General features: G+C 41.6%; 1 protein-coding gene across 1 annotated transcript in view; it reads left to right on the forward strand.

The window, feature by feature from the left end:
* The window catches only part of vps52 (VPS52 subunit of GARP complex), a 33,654-nt gene extending 17,952 nt beyond the window's left edge, over nucleotides 1-15,702 (forward strand). Inside the window, exons 6-20 of the mRNA XM_060915405.1 lie at nucleotides 720-895; nucleotides 1,782-1,932; nucleotides 2,722-2,822; nucleotides 3,028-3,160; nucleotides 8,081-8,136; nucleotides 8,554-8,689; nucleotides 8,920-9,075; nucleotides 11,270-11,388; nucleotides 11,504-11,627; nucleotides 11,734-11,829; nucleotides 11,994-12,101; nucleotides 12,201-12,266; nucleotides 12,362-12,473; nucleotides 14,702-14,820; nucleotides 15,242-15,702. Of these exons, the coding sequence (XP_060771388.1) occupies nucleotides 720-895; nucleotides 1,782-1,932; nucleotides 2,722-2,822; nucleotides 3,028-3,160; nucleotides 8,081-8,136; nucleotides 8,554-8,689; nucleotides 8,920-9,075; nucleotides 11,270-11,388; nucleotides 11,504-11,627; nucleotides 11,734-11,829; nucleotides 11,994-12,101; nucleotides 12,201-12,266; nucleotides 12,362-12,473; nucleotides 14,702-14,820; nucleotides 15,242-15,388 (1,800 nt within the window). The 3' untranslated portion in view covers nucleotides 15,389-15,702. The remainder of the gene's footprint in view (nucleotides 1-719; nucleotides 896-1,781; nucleotides 1,933-2,721; nucleotides 2,823-3,027; nucleotides 3,161-8,080; nucleotides 8,137-8,553; nucleotides 8,690-8,919; nucleotides 9,076-11,269; nucleotides 11,389-11,503; nucleotides 11,628-11,733; nucleotides 11,830-11,993; nucleotides 12,102-12,200; nucleotides 12,267-12,361; nucleotides 12,474-14,701; nucleotides 14,821-15,241) is intronic.
* Nucleotides 15,703-23,734: the final 8,032 nt, after the last annotated feature.

A 23,734-nucleotide genomic window follows, 5' to 3' on the forward strand; every position in this document is an offset into this window, starting at 1 on the left:
CATGGAAGCGCACTTGTATACTGAGGAGGAAAGCAATTTGCATTACAGCCCTGAGGCGGCTCGGCTCGGTTTTCCCTTTCGGGCGCTCTCGTTTTCTGTTAGAATTTGGTAAAGAAAAAAAATAATAATAAATATTATTTACCAGCTTACCGGGTCCATGAACATAAATCTGACAGCTAACAAGGTCGGGATATAAACGAATCGAATACAAACCACCCGCCGGGACTCCTACTTATACGGCTCCAGCTTATCCTTGAAGCTGGAGCCGCAGCTGGATGAAGCCGGCAGCGCGCAGTGATAAGAAGGGAGAGAAAATAGTGCCAAGCGATTTCGAGGTCTGACTTTTTATTTGACAACGGTTTTGTGATGCAAATATATCACTCTTTTGAACACGTACTGTTTTGAGACGAAAAACGTTTTACTTTCGTGACCCCAACAAACTTGCCGGACTACTTTCGTCTGGACCAAAACTGGACAAGAACTGGACTCACAGGATGCTGTCAGGGGTAAGTCAGTGTGTTTGCACGACACTATTGATGGGGATGCCATACAGATTCATGTCAAAAATCCCGAACTATCCCTTTAAGTTGTGTGATCGAGTTTCTGATTGGCTGAGCATGTTAAATTGAAGCTCCGCCCATTTTGGCTCAAGGATGCCTCCAGTGAATCAGGAGGCGTGGTTGTGGGTGTGTACATCAGCATTATGTGTGTGTGTGTAGAGGATGGAGGGCATGCTGAGTGGTTTCCAGGCGGATCTGTCGTCCATCAGCAGTGAGATCGAGACTCTGCAGCAGCAGTCAGTCAGTATGAGTGTGAGGCTGAAGAACAGACAGGCTGTACGCAGTCACCTCAGCCAGCTAGTGGACGAGCTGCTCGTACCCGGCACCATGATCAAGTACGCTCTCGCTCCGTGTGTGTGTGTAGTGATATAATTCATGTTGTTATCTGTTTGCTTAGTGCTCAGACTACGTCTCAGTCCATCATATCTGTCTGTCTCTCTCAAAATGAATTTATATGCTGAGTTCACAACATGCGCTCTCTCTCTCTCTCTCTCTCTCTCTCTCTCTCTCTCTCTCCACATCTCTCTCTCTCTTTCTATCTCTATCTCTCTCTTTCTACATGTCTCTCTCTACCCGTCTGTCTGTCTCTATATCTCTCTCTACATATCTCTCTCTCTACCTGTCTCTTTCGCTCTCTCTCTATCTCTCTGCATATCTCTCTCTACCCATCTCTCTCTACCTGTCTCCCTCTCTCTACCCATCTCTCTCTACCTGTCTCCCTCTCTCTACCCATCTCTCTCTACCTGTCTCCCTCTCTCTACCCATCTCTCTCTACCTGTCTCCCTCTCTCTACCCATCTCTCTCTACCTGTCTCCCTCTCTCTACCCATCTCTCTCTACCTGTCTCCCTCTCTCTACCCATCTCTCTCTACCTGTCTCCCTCTCTCTACCCATCTCTCTCTACCTGTCTCCCTCTCTCTACCCATCTCTCTCTACCTGTCTCCCTCTCTCTACCCATCTCTCTCTACCTGTCTCCCTCTCTCTACCCATCTCTTTCTACCTGTCTCCCTCTCTCTACCCATCTCTCTCTCTCTCTCTCTGCATATCTCTCTCTCTACCTGTCTCCCTCTCTCTACCCATCTCTCGCTCTCTGCATCTCTCTCTCTCTACGTGTCTCCCTCTCTCTCTCTGCATATCTCTCTCTCTACCTGTCTCCCTCTCTCTACCCATTTCTATCTCTCTCTCTCTCTCTCTCTCTCTCTCTCTCTCTCTGTCTCTGCAGTGTGATTCTGGAGAGCCCTGTGACGGAGCAGCAGTTCCTCGAGCAGCTTCATGAACTCAACAATAAGATCAACTTCGCTAAAGAGCTGAGTTTCAGAGAGACGCTCGCCTGCGCAGACATCCAGGACATCGTCGATCGCCTCAAGATCAAGGTCTGTGTGTGATTGATGATGTCATCATGCCCCTCCTCTTCACAGCTCTGATGGAAATTCACAATATTTCTATTCATTCATTTTTTTTTTTTTACCTGTTTACATGTTTAACTGATTTTACTGTTATTTGATTATTATGTTGTGTATATATGAGTTTATTTTACCTTTATTGTTCTTTTTATTGTGGAGTTGAAGTGTATTACTGTCACACATGTACATTTCTGAGATAAAAGGATAAATGATTGACATTCTAAATAATAACACAAAGTAAAAATGTCTCATCTCATTATCTCTAGCCGCTTTATCCTTCTACAGGGTTGCAGGCAAGCTGGAGCTTATCCCAGCTGGCTACGGGCGGGGTACACCCTGGACAAGTCGCCAGGTCATCACAGGGCTGACACATAGACACAGACAACCATTCACACTCACATTCACACCTACGCTCAATTTAGAGTCACCAGTTAACCTAACCTGCATGTCTTTGGACTGTGGGGGAAACCGGAGCACCCGGAGGAAACCCACGCGGACACGGGGAGAACATGCAAACTCCGCACAGAAAGGCCCTCACCGGCCACGGGGCTCGAACCCGGACCTTCTTGCTGTGAGGCGACAGCGCTAACCACTACACCACCATGCCGTCCCATGTATCATTCATTGCATAATTAATGAACTTGCTGATAGAATATTATACCTTACTGTGATTGTCTACAGCTTTGTGTGTGTGTGTACACATGTGTGTATGTTATAGTTTATAAATTTGTGTGGTGTGATGTGATGTTTGATCCTCAGGCGGTCAGCAAGATCCGTGAGTTCATCCTGCAGAAGATCTATTCATTCAGGAAGCCCATGACCAACTACCAGATCCCTCAGAACACACTCCTCAAGCACAGGTACACACACGTGATATTTTCATGAAACTTCCTTTTATAATAACATTTTATTTGATTTTTACACACGTCCATGCTGTTTACCAACACGACCAACATGTCATGGTTTGGTTTCAGGCCTCAGCTCTAGTGACATCACAGCCGGTCAGTTTGCTCATGCTGCTCGTGTAGTATCTGAGGTTCTCCCCTTTCGTCTGTTCCCCTGCAGGTTCTTTTACCAGTTCCTGTTGGCCAATGAGAGGACGGTAGCGAAAGAAATCCGGGATGAGTACGTGGACACCATGAGCAAGATCTACTACAGCTACTTCAAGTCCTACAGCAGCCGACTGCTCAAAGTGCAGGTGAGGAATAGCGAGGAAGATTCAGAAATTAATCTACATGCTGAGTTCACAACATGGGCTCTCTCTCTCTCTCTCTCTCTCTCTCTCTCTCTGACATAGCTCAGCATGCTCATTCTGGAGAGAGCTACTATACATTCCCCTTCTCGTTATTAGTCCGAGGTTTGCATTGTGTCCAACGTTGGGTCATTCCATGCCAAATCAACAAATATCTGACAAATTTATGCTCAACCATCTCAGATTTCAATGAAATTTGGAGGGCTCAGAGATACTATTAAAAGAAGTTAATCCCCAAAATTTGAGCTTCCTATCTCCAACGGTTTCAGAGATACAGGCATTTGAATTTTTTTTTATTTTTTTGCATTTTGCTCAAAACATACATATTTCAAAGTGCAATATAATCTTTATTATGCAAGATAGAAACCTAAAATTTTGCACAGAGAGACTCAATGTCTTGTACTACAAGCTTCAACTTAGAATTTCAATGGTCATTGTATATTAGATGGTGATTTTAACAAGGAAATTAAAAAGACAAATTTGCATTTTTTGCATTTTTAACTCATTCTCGAAGCTTGCCTGTGGCAGTAATGCTTAAACTAAGAATGTTATTCAAATCTACACAGAAATATCTACCAATTTCAGTTTTACCAAGTCTCCACTATTCCTAGTTTGTCTGTAATAGGGTTTTGAAATTCGTCGATTTCTAAAACATGCCATTTTCAGTAGCAAGAAATCCAATGTGGGATAGCAGTTAGGCACTTGTAAATTTTTTCAGTAATCCCCAAGACCCATATTTTATATTTCCAAATTTTTGTTCTGTGTCTCTCAAGTATTTTTAAACTGCAGGGGTTTAAAAAATCCATTTTCACCAAATTTGAATTTTTGATATATTTTCATATAACTGATATTTGAGGGTTAATAAATGCTTCAATAAGGCTCAAGTAGGTTAGGAGACATGTTTCTTCCTCAATTTTAAATAAAATTTCAATTAATGCTCAGTATTAATTATTTGTAAATTGATTTTAATCTAAGACTGTGTAACATTAGCAATCAATGACCAGCTATTGTGTACCAGTCAACAGCCAGCCTTATCAATATCAACACAGCACAATAGGTGACCTTTGATACCAGAACAGGTGGCTCATATCTTATAGTTTTAGAGTCTGTAAACTGCATACTTGTTCAGATAACATTATATTGATTGGATTATATTAAATACATTGTAATACAGAGCACTGAGAAAATTTACCAATGTTATTAACTGAATGTGTTTCTTTGCAAGGATTGGATATTTTGAATAGTTGACTAGGGAATTTAATTGTAGTTGCTTTCAGTTTGAGATCAGTATAAATGAGTTTGTTCTTAGACATCTAGAAATGGCTGAACTTCCTCCCTGTTCTATAGGAATGGGACTAAAGGAAGATTCTGACTAACATACAACAGAAATTGTAAGTTAAATACACTCAGTAAAACTTTGCTACTTGTAAAATCTTGGGGATTACTGAAAAAAATTTACAAGTGCCTAACTGCTATCCCACATTGGATTTCTTGCTACTGAAAATGGCATGTTTTAGAAATCGGCGAATTTCAAAACCCTATTACAGACAAACTAGAAATAGTGGAGACTTGGTAAAACTGAAATTGGTAGATATTTCTGTGTAGATTTGAATAACATTCTTAGTTTAAGCATTACTGCCCCAGGCAAGCTTCCAGAATGAGTTAAAAATGCAAAAAATGCAAATTTGTCTTTTTAATTTCCTTGTTAAAATCACCATCTAATATACAATGACCATTGAAATTCTAAGTTGAAGCTTGTAGTACAAGACATTGAGTCTCTCTGTGCAAAATTTTAGGTTTCTATCTTGCATAATAAAGATTATATTGCACTTTGAAATATGTATGTTTTGAGCAAAAAACAAAAAAATCGAAAAATTCAAATGCCTGTACCTCTGAAACTATTGGTGATAGGAAGCTCAAGTTTTGGGGATTAACTTCTTTTAATAGTATCTCTGAGCCCTCCAAATTTCATTGAAATCTGAGATGGTCGACCATAACCTCTTGTTGATTTGGCATGGAATGACCCCGTTGTTAAGTTAAATAAACCAATCAGATTAAGCGTAAAATAAGCAATAAAATGTGTGGAAGCCATGGCCTAATGGTTAGAGAAGCAGCTTTGGGACCAAAAGGTCACCAGTTTGATTTCCTGGACCAGCAGGAATGGCTGAAGTGCCCTTGAGCAAGGCCCCTAACCCCCAGCTGCTCCCCAGGCTGCTATGGATGTGTTGTACATCACTCTGGATAAAAGCGTTTGCTAAACACCTGTAATGTAATGTGTGAACAATAACTTCTTTTTCAAGTTTAACACTGACGCACGTGTCAGTAGGTATTTTCGGACCAGAGGAACCTTTTCATAGTTCTCAGAACTGTTGGAGGAAGTTCCTCCTTTTTTGCGTGTCGGCACTGCATGAACTGAGGACGATTGTAGTTCTTAGAACACCATTTTGAGGGCCTTTTTAAGCTCCTATTTCAGGGTAGATTCTTTCCTAGCATAAGAGGAACCGTGAGCGATGTAGGTCAAGTCAGTTTATTTGTAGAGCTATTTGTATACCTCTAATCCTTGAGGTGTGTGCTGATTGGTCGAACATGAACCAATGTAGCACCGGCAACCACTATTTGTTAAAACTGTGTAAAACGTTAGCCGTGTAAACAACAGCTCTTAAACAAATGAGGGAAAAAAACAGATAAATGGACCGACAGTTTAGTCCAGGCTTTATTGAGCTTATATGTGACGGAGGAGATACAGAGACTTTTGACGCGTTGAAACAAAATATAAAAATCTTTGCTAACATTTCCTGTGAACGTCTCACGAGCAATCCAGCTTTCGTCACTCCAGCATTCCTACTGGTGGTACGAATGCAAACCAAAGAAGGGATGTAGTTTTTGGGGGAGATCCCCAGGGGGTACTTGCTCTCAGTAATTCCCTGGAAGTGGTTCGTCTGAAAGCGACTGTCGTGTGAAGTTAAAGTGTACTCGAGTGTGACTGTTCAGGATAAAGCAACGTCAAAGTAGGCAGAACGTCAAATAATCCTGAACTGAAAAAGTAGTAAATTAATACTTTATGATGATACTTTTGGACACTATTTTATATAAATTATAATTATATATTACTGTGTGTGTGTATATATGGGACATTCCACCGAATGGGTGCCATTTGCTTGTTGTACCACTCCCAAATTAAACTTAATTTGTTATATCTTTTCAACACTGATTATAATAACACACACATTTAACTATTCAAAATGTGTATTGGTCAACCTCAGGCTACGTTATTTATTTTTTACAAGGTTTGGAAGTCAAAGATGGCTGCATTTTTTTCCAGTCCTGTTACCAAAACTCAAGTGACATCTGAAAGTAACAGGACTGAGTTTTTAGCCTAGGATTAGCTAATACATGGAATTACAGTAAGCCACATGGCGTCATCGCTAATAGCACGACCACACTTAGCACATTCTAGTGATTTACCAAAAATCTGTATTTTTAAAATAAACAAATATCATCTAAGAAATAATTTAAGTAACAGGACAGTATGTTGACATTGACCTTATCAGTCAAAGTTAAAAAATCATCAGATATACAGAAAAGTAAATGAGAGCACTAACTTTTGGTCTTCCCATGGCCTTCAGAAGACACAACTGATGTAACTTCCTGTTGAGCATGTGATTTATGGAATGTTCCAAATTTGTCAGATGGGGTAACAGGACTGAGTGAAAACCCAGGGACACGACTAAAATGTGTATTTTAACTAAGATATTGTGGATTTCTTATGAAAAAAAAATATATTTAAACCATGGATAGGATTTGGAGTCACAACAGTGCAAAAGAAATACTGTTTCTGTTCGGATCTTAATCATATTATTTCATAGTTAAGTCTAAAGTTAGAGTGCGGGGACAGGTAACACATGCTATTTTTCAGTGTTTTAGGTAGTTTTTATTAATCCTTACAATTATATATCTTAAATTTGAAATCAGATCAATGTGCAGGACATTCTGCGTAATAAGGAAATGTATTTTAAAGTACATTTTTATGTGCATTTATACATATAATTTTCTAGGGATGGAAATGGCACCGATTCAGTGGAATGGCTATATATATATATATATATATATATATATATATATATATATATATATATATATATATACATACACACACACACACACCAGCCACTTTATTAGGAACACCCATCCATCCACCTGCTGTTTTCTCATCAGCAGCACAATGCATGAAATCACGCAGATACAAATCAAGAGCTTCAGTTAATATTCACTGTGTTCAAACGTCAGAATGGGAAAAACTGTGATCACAAAGTGTGACTTTCACTTGGAGCCAGATGGACTGGTTTGAGTATTTCAGAAACTGCTGATCTCCTGGGGGTTTCGCACACAACAGTCTCCAGAGTTTACACAGAATGGTGCCAAAAACAAAAAACACTGAGTCGAGTGAGTGAGTGAGCGAGCGACAGTTCTGTGGGTGGAAACAAACGCCTTGTTGATAAGAGAGGTCAGACGGAAATGGCAGACTGGTTCGAGATTTCTTTTTTGCCCGGAAGGATATAGTACCTCATATAATCACTCTTTACAACCGTGGTGAGCAGAAAAGCATCTCAGCATGCAACAGCAGGAGAGCACATTGGGTTCCACTCCTGCAGCCAAGAACAGGGATCTTAGAATCAACAAGAAGTTCCTATTAAAGTGGCCGCCAAGTTTTGCTTTTAGACTGTGTATATATAATGTGGGTGGGCTGTAAGGATCTGTCATAAACTAACCAAAGATGACCACAGACTGCATCAATAATGAATAATTAATAGCTCATCCAGAGCTCTCATTTAGCTGTTTAATCAGTGTGTTGGGTCTCTTCCTCAGTATGAAGATGTTGCAGATAAGGACGATCTGATGGGTGTGGAGGATACAGCCAAGAAAGATATCCTTTGTCACAGTCAGATCTTATCTGACTGATCGAGATCAGAGCTTGAGGTTCTATAAGGCTCTATAAGCTGGCTGCTTTTTTATCTTTTATATATATATATACACACTACATCTGTTACTGTTATTCATAAACATGTACAGTTTTACCACTGATACACATTTCTGTCTCTTCCCCTGGTTCCTGGAGATCCAAAGATCTGATTATATTTTGCATCAAGACATTTTTTTCCCCATAACCTTTACCCATCATTACCAAGAGTGCCAATACTTTTAGAGCTGACTGAAAGTCATTAGAAAGAGCTACGGCTGTTTCCCTAATGAGTAAATTGTTGCGTACACTGCTGATGTCGATTTCTGTATCTGACGGATAAATGTAACACACTGTGGAGCTGACTCTTTAACATCAGTGCAGGGTTTTTCTCCAAACCGTCTCTGAAGAGCAGGAACACCATCTTCACTCTGGGTCAGAGGGGGGCGGTGCTGAGCCCGGCTGAGCTCGAGGGTCCCATCTTGATCCCACACACTGTTCAGCGTGCAGACTCCAGGGTGAGGGAGGAAACACACACACCCTCATCCTCATCCTCTATCTAACACACATCTGTCCATTCTTCCTCTCCATCATGTCTCTTCTTGGTACATTAAATGGATCAGATATTTTTTACGTCTATAATATGACATAATTGTAAGTACACAGACCTGGAGAGAGAAAGGAAGCTCATATACATTTATAATAGTGTGTGTGTGTGTGTGTGTGTGTGTGTGTGTGTGTGTGTCAGTACCCGTACGAGACACTGTTCCGCAGTCAGCACTACGCTCTGTTGGATAATGGCTGCCGTGAGTTCCTCTTCCTGTCCGATTTCTTCATGGTGACGGGAAACTCAGCTCTGGATCTGTTCAACTGCGTCATGGGCAAAACTCTCACCATGTTCCTGGTACAGTCATCATTACACACACACAGACGCATCAGCTGTATGACATTTAATGTCACTGATACACAGAGAATTAATAATTGCATTGATCAATATTTTATGCTGAATATAAATACAAGAGGCGGCACGGTGGTGTAGTGGTTAGCGCTGTCGCCTCACAGCAAGAAGGTCCTGGGTTCGAGCGCCGGGGCCGGCGAGGGCCTTTCTGTGTGGAGTTTGCATGTTCTCCCCGTGTCCGCGTGGGTTTCCTCCGGGTGCTCCGGTTTCCCCCACAGTCCAAAGACATGCAGGTTAGGTTAACTGGTGACTCTAAATTGACCGTAGGTGTGAATGTGAGTGTGAATGGTTGTCTGTGTCTATGTGTCAGCCCTGTGATGACCTGGCGACTTGTCCAGGGTGTACCCCGCCTTTCGCCCGTAGTCAGCTGGGATAGGCTCCAGCTTGCCTGCGACCCTGTAGAAGGATAAAGCGGCTAGAGATAATGAGATGAGATGAGATAAATACAAGAAATTGCACGATAATAAATTGTTATCCATACAGGACACTTTTTCGATGGAATAAAAATGTGTTCTGTTCCCTTCTAGTGGGTTTCATTCATTCATTTGGTTCGATAGCATGCAGTATTGTTAGCATATCACTTATCCCACGTGCAATACATCACTCTACCCAACGGAGAATGAGTGTTGAATATGGTTTACGATATTGCATGGTTGTCAAGACGACATGACACCACACATTGGAGCTGATGCGAATATCCAATGAGAGAGTTTTCTGCTGTGCACGCGCAGAAGCATTTCTTTGTTCGCCAGGAAAGAGAAAGATCCGCTGAACACCCAAAAGGCTCCCAAAGCTTCATTAGATATTCTTCACACATATTTACAAGCAGTGGCAAAGTGTTACTATTAGAGCTGGGACTTGAGCTCAACCAAAACTTAGCCAGACACCAAAAAAAGCAACAGGGTAAAGGATTTTGTAAGAGATTAGCATTGGCTGCCAGGTCGCTCCATTGTGTGTAGCTGTCGAGGTTGATTTTAAAAGTAACTCAGTAAATTACACTAAGAGGGAAATGAATACTTAAGTCTGAGTGAGGGCGGCACGGTGGTGTAGTGGTTAGCGCTGTCGCCTCACAGCAAGAAGGTCCTGGGTTCGAGCCCCGGGGCCGGCGAGGGCCTTTCTGTGTGGAGTTTGCATGTTCTCCCCGTGTCCGCGTGGGTTTCCTCCGGGTGCTCCGGTTTCCCCCACAGTCCAAAGACATGCAGGTTAGGTTAACTGGTGACTCTAAATTGACCGTAGGTGTGAATGTGAGTGTGAATGGTTGTCTGTGTCTATGTGTCAGCCCTGTGATGACCTGGCGACTTGTCCAGGGTGTACCCCGCCTTTCGCCCGTAGTCAGCTGGGATAGGCTCCAGCTCGCCTGCGACCCTGTAGAAGGATAAAGCGGCTTGAGATGAATGAGAAGTCTGAGTGAAAAATACTATAGTAAGCGTGCAGCGTGGAAGAAGAGTCTGGAGACAGAAATCTTAGTTTCTAACACTACTGATGAACACTACACCGGCTGGAAGGTGACTTCACTGCTGTGCTGATGGTTGCAGTTAAACTCGCGTTGGCCTTTGAGAAGGCCAAGGGCGATAAATTTTTGGCCCCTCCCACTATAAATCAAACTCTGATTGGTTAATTAATTAATCTGTCACTTCCTACATAAACATACACTGCCATGGCTTTCTGTCCCGGCAATGAAGTCCTAACCAGTGAGTGAGCAGCTGTAAACCCTTCTCAGCCTCGAGACAACAAACAAAACAATCGCACTGGATAACTCGATTTTAATGTTTCCAGGACAGTAACCCTTTCATTTCTGAAGCAAATTTGATGAAAAATGAGGCCAAATTAGAAGAGGATAATGATCATGAAATTATGAAAGAAATTAAATATCACATTTTGAAATGCTGATCTGTTTGGGCTTCTCTGAACACCTAGAAGGCCCTGACGCTTCCCCTCTGTTTACATGAGAAAAACGTACCAACGAACATAATGGCTGGCTTTTTTTATGGTCTATCAGATATATTCCATTCAGCTAGACTCGTCTTTGACTTGTTCTGTACGTTATTTCTGTACATTTTGACGTCATTGATAAATGGACTACTACACCTTTCTTTCTTTCTCTCTCTCTCTCTCTCTGTCTCTCTCTGTGTGAGTGTAGAAGAACATCTCTACATACGTGTCGGACTGCTATGACAGCATTGCTGTGTTTCTGTGTATCCACATCATCCTCCGCTTCAAAAACATCACGGCCAAGAGGAACATCCCCGCCCTGGACAAGTAACACACACACACAGACAGATAGACACACACACACACATGGATACAGTAAAAGATGTCTGATAAGAATTATGACCCAAGATTACCTAGTGTGTATGTGTGTATGTGTGTGTAGGTACTGGGAGGCCGTGTTAGAGATGTTATGGCCAAGGTTTGAGCTCATCCTGGAGATGAACATCCAGAGCATCCGGGATACAGATCCTCAGAAACTTGGAGTGCTGGACACCAGACCACATTATGTATGGACACACACACTGAGAATACTGCAGCCATTCAGATTAAGTGTGTGTGACAAGTAGACATGTTTCAAATTAAGTGTGTGTGTGTGTGTGTGCGTGTGTGTAGATCACCCGGCGTTATGCTGAGTTCTCCTCTGCCATAGTGAGCATAAACCAGACATTCCCTAACGAGAGAACCAATGCCCTGCTGGGACAACTACAGGTACTTGTACATTACATATACGAATAAAAATACATCAGAGGTGTAAAAAATATTTATACCCCTTCACTCAACATTACAACACTATATTACTTTGGCATAAGTATTCACACCCTCTGAATCTAAAATAGAAATTGAGCTCAGGCACAACCCGGTGTGTGTTGCAGATTGAAGTGGAGAATTTTGTATTGAAGATGGCTGCTGAATTTCCCTCCAGACGAGATCAGCTCATCTTCCTCATCAACAACTACGATATGATGCTGGGGGTTCTTATGGTACACACGCACACACACACAGTATCATCAAACTCCTTGTTATGTAATTAGAGAAATTTATCCACTATAAGTCTGTAAAAAGGTGTGTGTGTGTTGCAGGAGAGAGCAGCTGATGACAGTAAAGAGGTGGAAGGGTTTCAGCAGCTCCTCCTGGCCAGGACACAGGTATAATGTTAGCATCATTAGCTGGTATTAGCATGTAACTGTAATTAACACCCATGCTGGTCCAAATAAGAGCTGTGTGTGTGTGTGTGTGTCAGGAATTCATCGAGGAGATCCTGGCGCCACCGTTCGGTGGGATGATCACGTTTGTGAAGGAGAGCGAGGCACTGATGGAGAAAGGGCAGCTGGACAAGCTGAAGAACGATGAAGGTAAAGAGCTGAAGCTGGAATCTCTCTGTTTCGTATTGCATGTAAAAGTATTTCTGCTTTTATTATTATTTTTTAAATTTTCTGTAGAATGTCTAGTATTTGGGGTGGCACGGTGGTGTAGTGGTTAGCACTGTCGCCTCACAGCAAGAAGGTCCTGGGTTCGAGCCCCGGGGCTGGTGAGGGCCTTTCTGTGTGGAGTTTGCATGTTCTCCCCGTGTCCGCGTGGGTTTCCTCCGGGTGCTCCGGTTTCCCCCACAGTCCAAAGACATGCAGGTTAGGTTAACTGGTGACTCTAAATTGAGCGTAGGTGTGAATGTGAGTGTGAATGGTTGTCTGTGTCTATGTGTCAGCCCTGTGATGACCTGGCGACTTGTCCAGGGTGTACCCCGCCTTTCACCCGTAGTCAGCTGGGATAGGCTCCAGCTTGCCTGCGACCCTGTAGAAAGATAAAGCGGCTAGAGATAATGAGATGAGATGAGATGTCTAGTATTTGGTATTTGAACCCAGAACCCTCTGGATTAATTATGTGAATTAATTAGTGAGTTAGTTCATGTACATGTATATGTACTGTTTACTGAAATTAAAGCCAGAAATTCAAATTCCACAATTAATTAATGATGATTTTTTTTTCTCCTCTAGTCATTGGAATTAAATGGAATTTTGTTTTACATACTAAATCAAAATGATCTAATCTAGTCCAAATCGTCATTTCTGTATTTTCCAATATGTTCCTTCACTGTTCATATTTATTTGCACTGATGTGATTTCAATACAGGGGGCTGCAAAAGTAGGTATACAGTAATGAAAAATAAAATGTTCGCACAAAATGTTAGTATTAAATGAAACCTAGCACCACTCTTATAATAATAGAATAAGCCTTACTGTATACCTACTTTTGCAGCCCCCTGTATATTATAAAAAATGTTTCAGCAGTAAATGTGCTTATTATGTATACTACTAATGTATACTACCGTTCAAAAGTTTGGGGTCACTTTGAAATGTCCTTATTTTTGAAAGAAAAGCACTGTTCTTTTCAATGAAGATCACTTTAAACTAATCAGAAATCCACTCTATACATTGCTAATGTGCTAAATGACTATTCTAGCTGCAAATGTCTGGTTTTTGGTGCAATATCTCCATAGGTGTATAGAGGCCCATTTCCAGCAACTCTCACTCCAGTGTTCTAATGGTACAATGTGTTTGCTCATTGCCTCAGAAGGCTAATGGATGATTAGAAAACCCTTGTACAATCATGTTAGCACAGCTGAAAACAGTTTAGCTCTTTAGAGAAGCTATAAAACTGACCTTCCTTTGAGCAGATTGAGGCTACGTTTATATTAGACCGTATCTGTCTCGTTTTCTTCGCGGACGCACTGTCCGTTTACATTAAACCCCCTGGAAAAGCCAGGAAACGGGAATCCGCCAGCGTCCACGTATTCAATCCAGATCGTGTCAGCTCCGGTGCTGTGTAAACATTCAGAATACGCGAATACGCTGTGCTGAGTTCTAGCTGGCGTCTCATTGGACAACGTCACTGTGACATCCACCTTCCTGATTCGCTGGCGTTGGTCATGTGACGCGACTGCTGAAAAACGGCGCGGACTTCCGCCTTGTATCACCTTTCATTAAAGAGTATAAAAGTATGAAAATACTGCAAATACTGATGCAAATACTGCCCATTGTGTAGTTATGATTGTCTTTAGGCTTGCCATCCTTCCACTTGCAAGTAGTAAGTGATGTGCGCTGGGATCACACACACAGCGGCTCAGTCCCGAATCGTGGCTTGTTCACTTCACTCGCGCGCTGTGTGAGCTGCGCAGGGCCGGAGTGCGCACCCTCCAGAGGGCACTCGCTGTTCAGGGCGGAGTGATTTGGAGCGCAGGATGCCTGCGGAGCCGAGCGTATCCGCGTATTGGTGTTGCTGTGTGCACGGCTAACGGTTTTAGTGTAAACGCGAATCGTTTTAAGAACATTAATCTGATGATCCGCTGATTCGACGTAATGTAAACGTAGCCCGAGTTTCTGGAGCATCACATTTGTGGGGTCGATTAAATGCTCAAAATGGCCAGAAAAATGTCTCGACTATATTTTCTATTCATTTTACAACTTATGGTGGTAAATAAAAGTGTGACTTTTCATGGAAAACACAAAATTGTCTGGGTGACCCCAAACTTTTGAATGGTAGTGTATATATTTGTAAATAACTGTTGTGTGTGTGTGTGTGTTAGTTCGTATCACTCAGCTGGTGCGTGGTTTCTCCAGCACGTGGAAGCAGTCTGTGGAGGCTCTGAGTCAGGACGTCATGCGCTCCTTCACCAACTTTAAAAACGGCACCAGCATCATCCAGGCATGCCCACTTTCCTTAAGGCCCTGCTCACACTACAGCTCACGATGGGTTTAATTTGTGAATACGTGGCAATGAAAAATCAGTAGCATCACCACCAATCGTGCAATATACAGCGAATGTTCTCCGAGCTTTGCGAGTTGTTTTTTGGTGCGTCTGTGCCTTGCGAGTGGCCAAAAAGGTCGCAAGAAATCTCAATGAATCTCAATTTGGTGGTGATGTATGTTTTTGTTGCTAAACTTAGAGGTGAATACTCACAGATGGGTTTGGGAAAACTTCCCTGAGCTTCAAGAAGCATCGCCACGAAACACCTCATTTTCATCGCGAGCTGTAGTGGGACCGTACTCTAACCAGCCTGCTTGTCTTCACTTCTTCCGTTTGTCACCACACAGACTTAAAATAATTATAATTATGTGTCCACCAGGGGGCGCTGACGCAGCTCATCCAGTACTACCACGGCTTCCATAAGATCCTGTCCCAGCCGACGTTCCGCAGCCTGGCCGTGCGCTCCGAGCTCATCAACCTGCACCACCTCATGGTGGAGGTGAAGAAACACAAACCGAACTTTTAACGCACAAACGTGCAGGAGCGAAGAGCGACAGGAAGACCGCCGGAGCTGAGCGGATCGAACACTGTCCTTTTTGTTCTAACACTGGTGTTGTGGAGAATGTAAATAAGATATTCTGTCGTATATGAACACAGTTGTTGATGTGTTACGTTAATGGAAGAGGGACCACGTTGTGAATATTTAATTTATCTGCACAGATGAAGTGATGAACTGCTGTGGCGTCTTCATGATTCACACCTGTGGTGTTTGAACAGATTATAAACTGGTACCAATTTCATGAGTGATCAAATAAAACCAGTCCTGAATACGACACTAAAGCTGTTGCATCTTACTGTTCTTTAGAGATGTTTGATTTCATGAAATTTGGCATTTAATTCATTTTTAAATGTAAAGTTTCAGCGTAAGAATGTTGATATTATTGGACAAGATTGATGGTCGAAATAATCTGCATTTCCGGGATTCAGTCAGTACGTTTACATGCAGGCTAATATTCCACTGTTACTCCGAATACGACAATATTTGGAATTTAATATAGGGTTAACACGTAAACTGCATATTCCAAATTTGTCTTTATTCCAAAATTTGCATTTTCCGATGATGATGATGATGATCGGAATAATATTCCGATATTATTCAGGTTTTAGGAGTGGGTTTTTTTTTTTTTTTGGACGTGTATATAGAGCATTCGGAATATGCATCTCATGGGGATTTTACAATGGTGTGTACGGCAGACATGACCTCTTACCTGTTAATCAGAGTTTGCACAGCTACATGTAAACAGGAATATTTAAATAATATTGGCTGGCTTTTTTTCATGGTTTATCAGAGATATTCCATTCAGCGAGTATGATATTGAACAAGTCGAAGAAGAGTAGCTGAATGGATTATATCTGAGAACCCATGAAAAAAGCCATTATTATTATACATACACACTCTTCATATCACCATTCTCGAAGTCCAACGCGAGCTTACCTGTGATTCAGTGCTGTTAGCGCAGCAGTGAAGTCACCTTCCAGCCGGTGTAGTGTTCATCAGTAGTGTTAGCGAATGCTAATAAAGCAGTGCTTTCAAGAGCAAGTAGCACAGACTAACGACCAAGAAACTAAGATTTCTGTTTCCAGACTCTTCTTCCACACTGCTCGCTCACCACAGTATTTTTCACTCAGACTTAAGTATTTACAGTTGTGGTCAGAAGTTTACATACAGTGACATGAATGTCCTCTTGGATATGAATGTCATGGCAATATTTGGGCTTTCAGTAGTTTCTTTGAACTGTTCTTTTTCTGTGGCAGAATGATTGTAGAGCATACATCTTAAATTAAAAAAAAACATTAGAATTTGGTGCACAAGTTTTAATTTTCTTTGGGTTTTTTGAAATCAACACAGGGTCAAAAATATACATCTCATCTCATTATCTCTAGCCGCTTTATCCTGTTCTACAGGGTCGCAGGCAAGCTGGAGCCTATCCCAGCTGACTACGGGCGAAAGGCAGGGTACACCCTGGACAAGTTGCCAGGTCATCACAGGGCTGACACATAGACAACCATTCACACTCACATTCACACCTACGGTCAATTTAGAGTCACCAGTTAGCCTAACCTGCATGTCTTTGGACTGTGGGGGAAACCGGAGCACCTGGAGAAAACCCACGCGGACAACATGCAAACTCCACACAGAAAGGCCCTCGCCGGCTACGGGGCTCGAACCCGGACCTTCTTGCTGTGAGGCGACAGCGCTAACCCCTACACCACCGTGCCGCCTCAAAAATATACATACAAGGTCAAAATTATACATACAGCACACCTAATATTTGGGTAAAATATCTCTTTGCAAGATTCACCTTGACCAAATTTTTTTGTTTACTATGAACAAGCTTCTGGCAGCATTCTGGTCGGATATTTCACAATCCTTCATAGTAGAATTGGTAGATTTCAATTAAAAAAATTTTCTTTGCATAGATTCAACTTATAAACACAGTCCATATATTTTCAATAGGGTTGAAGTTAGGACTTGTTTTAAGTTTAATGTTAGCCTGCTTTATCCTCCACAACCAGCTCTGATGCATGTTTGGGTTCGTTGTCCTGTTCTAACTCCCAAGTCATGTTCAAGTTTCTGATGCTTTATGTTGAAGAATTCTGAGGTAGTCCTCCTTCTTCATTATTCCATCCACTTTGTGCAATTAACCAGTTCCACTGACAGCAAAAATGCCCAAGATGATCCTACCACCACCAGCTGGTACAGTATCCCTCTGTACATGGTGGTCACTGTGGCCAAAACAACTCAATCTTTGTCTCATCTGACCATACAGCTTTCCTCCAGAAGGCTTTTTTCTTTGTCCGTGTGGTCAGCTTCAAACTTTAAGCTTAACCCTGGAGAACCCACGGGGTCAAATTTGTCATTTAATGCATAGTTCATAATTTTCCAAAGAAGAAAAGGGTGCTTGGGTTCTCCAGGGTTTTGGAGCAGGGGGTTATTTTGGAGCAGGGGGTTATTTCTTGGATAGCAGCCTCTTAGTCCATGGTGATCTGAACTGTAGACAGTGATCCATCAGCTTCCAGTTCATGGCAGGGCTGTACCATGGTGGTTCCCAGGTTGTTCCTGACCATCCAAACCAATTTCCTTTCAGCTGAGGGTGACAGTTTGGGTTTTCTTGAAGCAAAGTGGCTTGGCAAAGTGACTACACCTCATAGTAACTTGGATACAATTGTTTGAATTGATCTTGGAATTTGCAGTTGTTTAGAAATGGCTCCAAGAGACATTCCTCTTTCTCAGATCTGCACTGAGCTCCTTGGACTTTCCCATTTTACTGTGTGTTGGTCAATCCAGTGAGTGCTGTAAACAAACCCTTTTTATGAAGGCACAGAGAAGCTACCAGCTGTAGTCAATCATGATCACTAACAGGAAGTTAAGAGACTTTGGCCTTGGCAAGATAAGAGATATTTTGGAAGTTTCAGCACCTCTGAATTAATAATCTAAGTGAGCATATGTAAATTTTTGACCCTGTATGTATAATTTTGACCCTGTGTTGATTCTAGAAAACCCAAAGAAAATTAAAACTTGTGCACCAAATTCTAGTGTTTTTTTTTAAATTAAAGATGTATGCTGTACAATCATTCTGCCACAGAAAAAGAACAGTTCAAAGCAATTACTGAAAGCCCAAATATTGCCAAGACATTCATATCCAAGATGACATTCATGTTACTGTATGTAAACTTTTGACCACAATTGTATTTCCCTGTGTAATTTACTGAGTTATTTTTAAAATCAACATCGACAGCTACATGCAACGGAGCAACCTGGCAGCCAAAATTCTCTCAGAATCTTCGGTACTTAACGACGCAAACCTCACGGCCATGCTTTTTTTTTTTACAAATTGTCACAGTGGCTTGCTAGTGCGGAAGTTTTACATCTCTGACATGTCTCTTTTCCTGTTTTTTGATGTCTGTTGGGATATTTTTCTCTTGTAAATATGCATGAAGAATATCTAATGAAGTTTTGGGAACCTTTTGGGTGTTCAGCACATCTTTCTCTTTCCCGGCAAACAAAGAAATGATTGTACGCATGTCCAGCGGAAAACTTTCTCATTCGATATTCACATCAGCTCCGACGTGTGATGTCATGTTGTCTTGACAACCATGCAATATTGTAAACTACATTCAACGCTCATTCTCCATTGGGTAGAGTGATGTAATACGTGTAGGATAAGCGATATGCTAACAATGTTGCATGCTATCAAACCAAATGAATGAAACCTGCTAGAAGGGAATAGAACACATTTTTATTCCATCCAAAAAGTGTCCTGTATGGATAATAATTCTGGAATATTCATTTCCATTACTCATGGAAACAGCTTAGTAGGAATATTGTCTCTTTCAGAATAAGGACAAAAACTGGAATGGTTAGTGCATGTAGATCCAGTGAATGACAGGAACACAGAAATCTACAGGATGTTTATTAATGCACAGGTCAATAGTGGATGTGTGAGACATGGCCAAGCTCCTGGTTATTCTCCAGCTCCTGTTCGGTGAGTTTATAGATTTATATTTATGCAAATAGTGTTTAAGATCCTATAACAGGATGATAGTTTAGGGAGAGAGAGAGAGAGAGAGAGCAGGGAGACTCGGGACACGTTTTCATTTTTGTAGATCATGTGAAATTCTTTGCAGGTTGTATCACAGAGAGTATTTACTATACCCTCTTACCACGACATTAGTTTCTCAGCTTGTCACATATACTGACCTTCAGACTTCACTTTTACTGTCAGTATTTTTTGCAAGGAGACACGAGACATTATGTCGGGAGACTTGGGACATAGTGAGGAGACAAAAATAAAATACCTAGCTTAATCCTCCATGTTTAATTTTTATTTATTATCAAAACTTGTCCCATATGACATAGGACATTCCACTATCCCCAGTCGTCACCAATCTTGGTGTAAAAACGGACCCCTACCTTACCTATGACACCCACATCCAACAACTCTGCAAAACCTCATTCTACCACCTCAAGAACATCGCTAAACTCCATTCGTTTCTCACCCTGGCAGATGCAGAAAAGCTGGTCCACGCCTTTGTCTCCTCCAGGCTGGACTATTGCAATGCACTCCTCATCGGGATCCCTAGCAAGTGCATTCAAAAGCTCCAATACATTCAGAACAGTGCTGCTAGGATCCTGATGAGGGTGCGAAAATTCAATCACATCACTCACATTCTCAAAACACTCCACTGGCTCCCTGTCTCATTCCGCATTGAATATAAGGTCTCCCTCCTCACCCACCAGTGTCTCCATGGAACTGCCCCCACATACCTCAAGGATCTCCTCACTCCTCAGACATCCACACGTTCCCTCCGTTCCTCCTCCACCCATCTCCTTAAAGTACCAAGGACTAAGCTGTGCACAATGGGAGATCGGGCTTTTTGCTCTGCTGCCCCCCGCCTTTGGAATGCCCTCCCAGACCATCTGAGGGCACCACAAACTATTGATGCTTTTAAATGTGGCCTGAAAACCCACCTTTTTAAAAAAGCTTATGATTGTTGATTTTATATGTTGATTTTACTCTGTAGCACTTTGAGATTGTTTTCATGAAAAGTATATTAGAAATAAAATTTATTATTATTATTATTATTATTATTATTATTATTATTATTATTATATGAACTGTATGAACACACAATGCTGGTACAGCAATAGAAAAATGTCAGTTTACCCAAAACTTGACTCGACAAAACAGTTCCATTCTCACGAAGGAATGAAATAAGCTTCATCCTCATGCAGGGACACGCCCACATTTTTAACAAGCATTATTAAACAATTTTATATTTATAAACCACAAGAAAAAACCTGTAACATGATGAACTGTCCCAACTTTCCCCATCTGAACATTTAAAAAAAATCCTGAAAAGTTTTTTCCCCGAAATTAAATTATTGATGTATATGGCCTAGCGTTACCATACATAGTGTTATTTATTCAATAATACTATATATGATGACTTGAAGCTACAGACTTTAATTCCTAACAAATCCCCAATTCTCCAGCGTACATTACACCATAGAATGAAGGAGGGGGTGAAGTAGAAAATACAAGTTTTGGTTGATAAAATAGTGAACTGCATGAACCTTACTGCAGTGTCCAGCTTTGGCTCCAAAGGAAGAACAGTAGGTTACTCTCAAGCTAAGGTCTCACATAGCCAAAATCACTTTATGGTAGATGCCGGTAGATGATTTTGAACCTTCCAGGGGTCAACCTTCTGTTGGAATACATGAGAGCCAGGGAGCTACCTTAACAACTGGGAGGGCATGGCTTCCCTCGCTGGAAAGTTTCATTGTGTTGTAAATTGCCGTGGGTCAAGTGTTGGATGAATTCATCTGTCACAACTGTGAAGGCATCTGTTAGCATCCTTGAGGCATACGTGACATTTATGTGGGCTACCGGAGGTTACCACAGAATTCCATCACAACCCATCCATCATCCGTAACCGCTTATCCTGTGCAGAGTCACGGGCAAGCTGGATCCTATCCCAGCTGACTATGGGCGAGAGGCAGGGTTCACCCTGGACAAGTCACCAGGTCATCGCAGGGCTGACACATAGAGACACACAACCATTCACACTCACATTTACACATACGGTCAATTTAGAGTCACCAGTTAACCTAACCTGTATGTCTTTGGACTGTGGGGGAAACCGGAGCACCCGGAGGAAACCCACGCAGACATGGGGAGAACATGCAAACTCCACAGAGAAAGGCTTTTGTCAGGCACTGGGCTCGAACCCAGGACCTTCTTGCTGTGAGACGACAGTGCTAACCACGACACCACTGTGCTACGTGTTAAATTTGTGTTGAATTTTATTCCATGAACTAAATAAAGCAGCTGTGTGTTCGGTTTCCAGAGTGATGATGAATCTTCTCTCTGAATGTGGTTTTGTTCTTTCAGGTGTCATGACACCGAGTCTCCTTCAGATCATTTCAGCTGATCGCATATCTGTGGACCCTGGACAAAACATCACTCTGCTCTGTAACATCACTCATTATTCAGAGATATCATGGTATCAGATGAACTCGACTGATGTGAGGCAGATAATATCGATCGGACAATGGAGACTGGACAAAGACTTTTATGTTGACGATAATGTGCAGAAGGGTCACTTTGATATAACAGAAATCAGGAGTTCAGTGAGTTAAGTGATTATTGGTGTTAGAGAGACAGATCTGGGATTTTATGACTGCGGAGGAAAAAACAGCACTACACTGAGTTTGAGAAACCCATCAGACTGAACTTTACAGGTCAGTAAAAATACTTTATTTATACTCATTATTAATGCTATGCTTTGTTTTGTTTTTTGTCTCTATTTACATACTGCAATGATAATTATATTAAGACTATTTAAGATGTACAATGGTGCTTGAAAGTTAGTGAACCCTTTAGAATTTTCTATATTTCTGCATAAATATGACCTAAAACATCATCAGATTTTCACACAAGTCCTAAAAGTAGATAAAGAGAACCCAGTTAAACAAAATAGACAAAAATATTATACTTGGTCATTTATTTATTGAGGAAAATGACCCAATATTACATATCTGTGAGTGGCAAAAGTATGTGAACCTTTGCTTTCAGTATCTGGTGTGACCCCCTTGTGCAGCAATAACTGCAACTAAACGTTTGCGGTAACTGTTGATCAGTCCTGCACACCGGCTTGGAGGAATTTTAGCCCATTCCTCCATACAGAACAGCTTCAACTCTGGGATGTTGGTGGGTTTCCTCACATGAACTGCTTGCTTCAGGTCCTTCCACAACATTTTGATTGGATTAAGGTCAGGACTTTGACTTGGCCATTCCGAAACATTAACTTTATTCTTCTTTAACCATTCATTGGTAGAACGACTTGTGTGCTTAGGGTCTTCGTCTTGCTGCATGATCCATCTTCTCTTGAGATTCAGTTCATGGACAGATGTCCTGATATTTTCCTTTATAATTCGCTGCTATAATTCAGAATTCATTGTTCCATCAATGATGGCAAGCCGTCCTGGCCCAGATGCAGCAAAACAGGCCCAAACCATGATACTACCGCCACCATGTTTCACAGATGGGATAAGGTTCTTATGCTGGAATGCAGTGTTTTCCTTTCTCCAAACATAACGCATTGAAACCAAAAAGTTCTATTTTGATCTCATCTGTCCACAAAACATTTTTCCAATAGCCTTCTGGCTTGTCCATGTGATCTTTAGCAAACTGCAGACGAGCAGCAATGTTCTTTTTGGAGAGCAGTGGCTTTCTCCTTGCAACCCTGCCATGCATACCATTGTTGTTCAGTGTTCTCCTGATGGTGGACTCATGAACATTAACATTAGCCAATGTGAGATAGGCCTTCAGTTGCTTAGAAGTTACCCTGGGGTCCTTTGTGACCTCGCTGACTATTACACACCTTGCTCTTGGAGTGATCTTTGTTGGTCGACCACTCCTGGGGAGGGTAACAATGGTCTTGAATTTCCTCCATTTGTACACAATCTGTCTGACTGTGGATTGGTGGAGTCCAAACTCTTTAGAGATGGTTTTGTCACCTTTTCCAGCCTGATGAGCATCAACAACACTTTTTCTGAGGTCCTCAGAAATCTCCTTTGTTCATGCCATAATACACTTCCACAAGCATGTGTTGTGAAGATCAGACTTTGATAGATCCCTGTTCTTTAAATAAAACAGAGTGCCCACTCACACCTGATTGTCATCCCATTGATTAATAACACCTGACTCTGATTTCACCTTCAAATTAACTGCTAATCCTAGAGGTTCACATACTTTTGCCACTCACAGGTATGTAATATTTTCCTCAATAAATAAATGACCAAGTA

Source organism: Neoarius graeffei, chromosome 2 (assembly GCF_027579695.1).
Source record: "Neoarius graeffei isolate fNeoGra1 chromosome 2, fNeoGra1.pri, whole genome shotgun sequence".
NCBI lineage: Eukaryota > Metazoa > Chordata > Actinopteri > Siluriformes > Ariidae > Neoarius > Neoarius graeffei.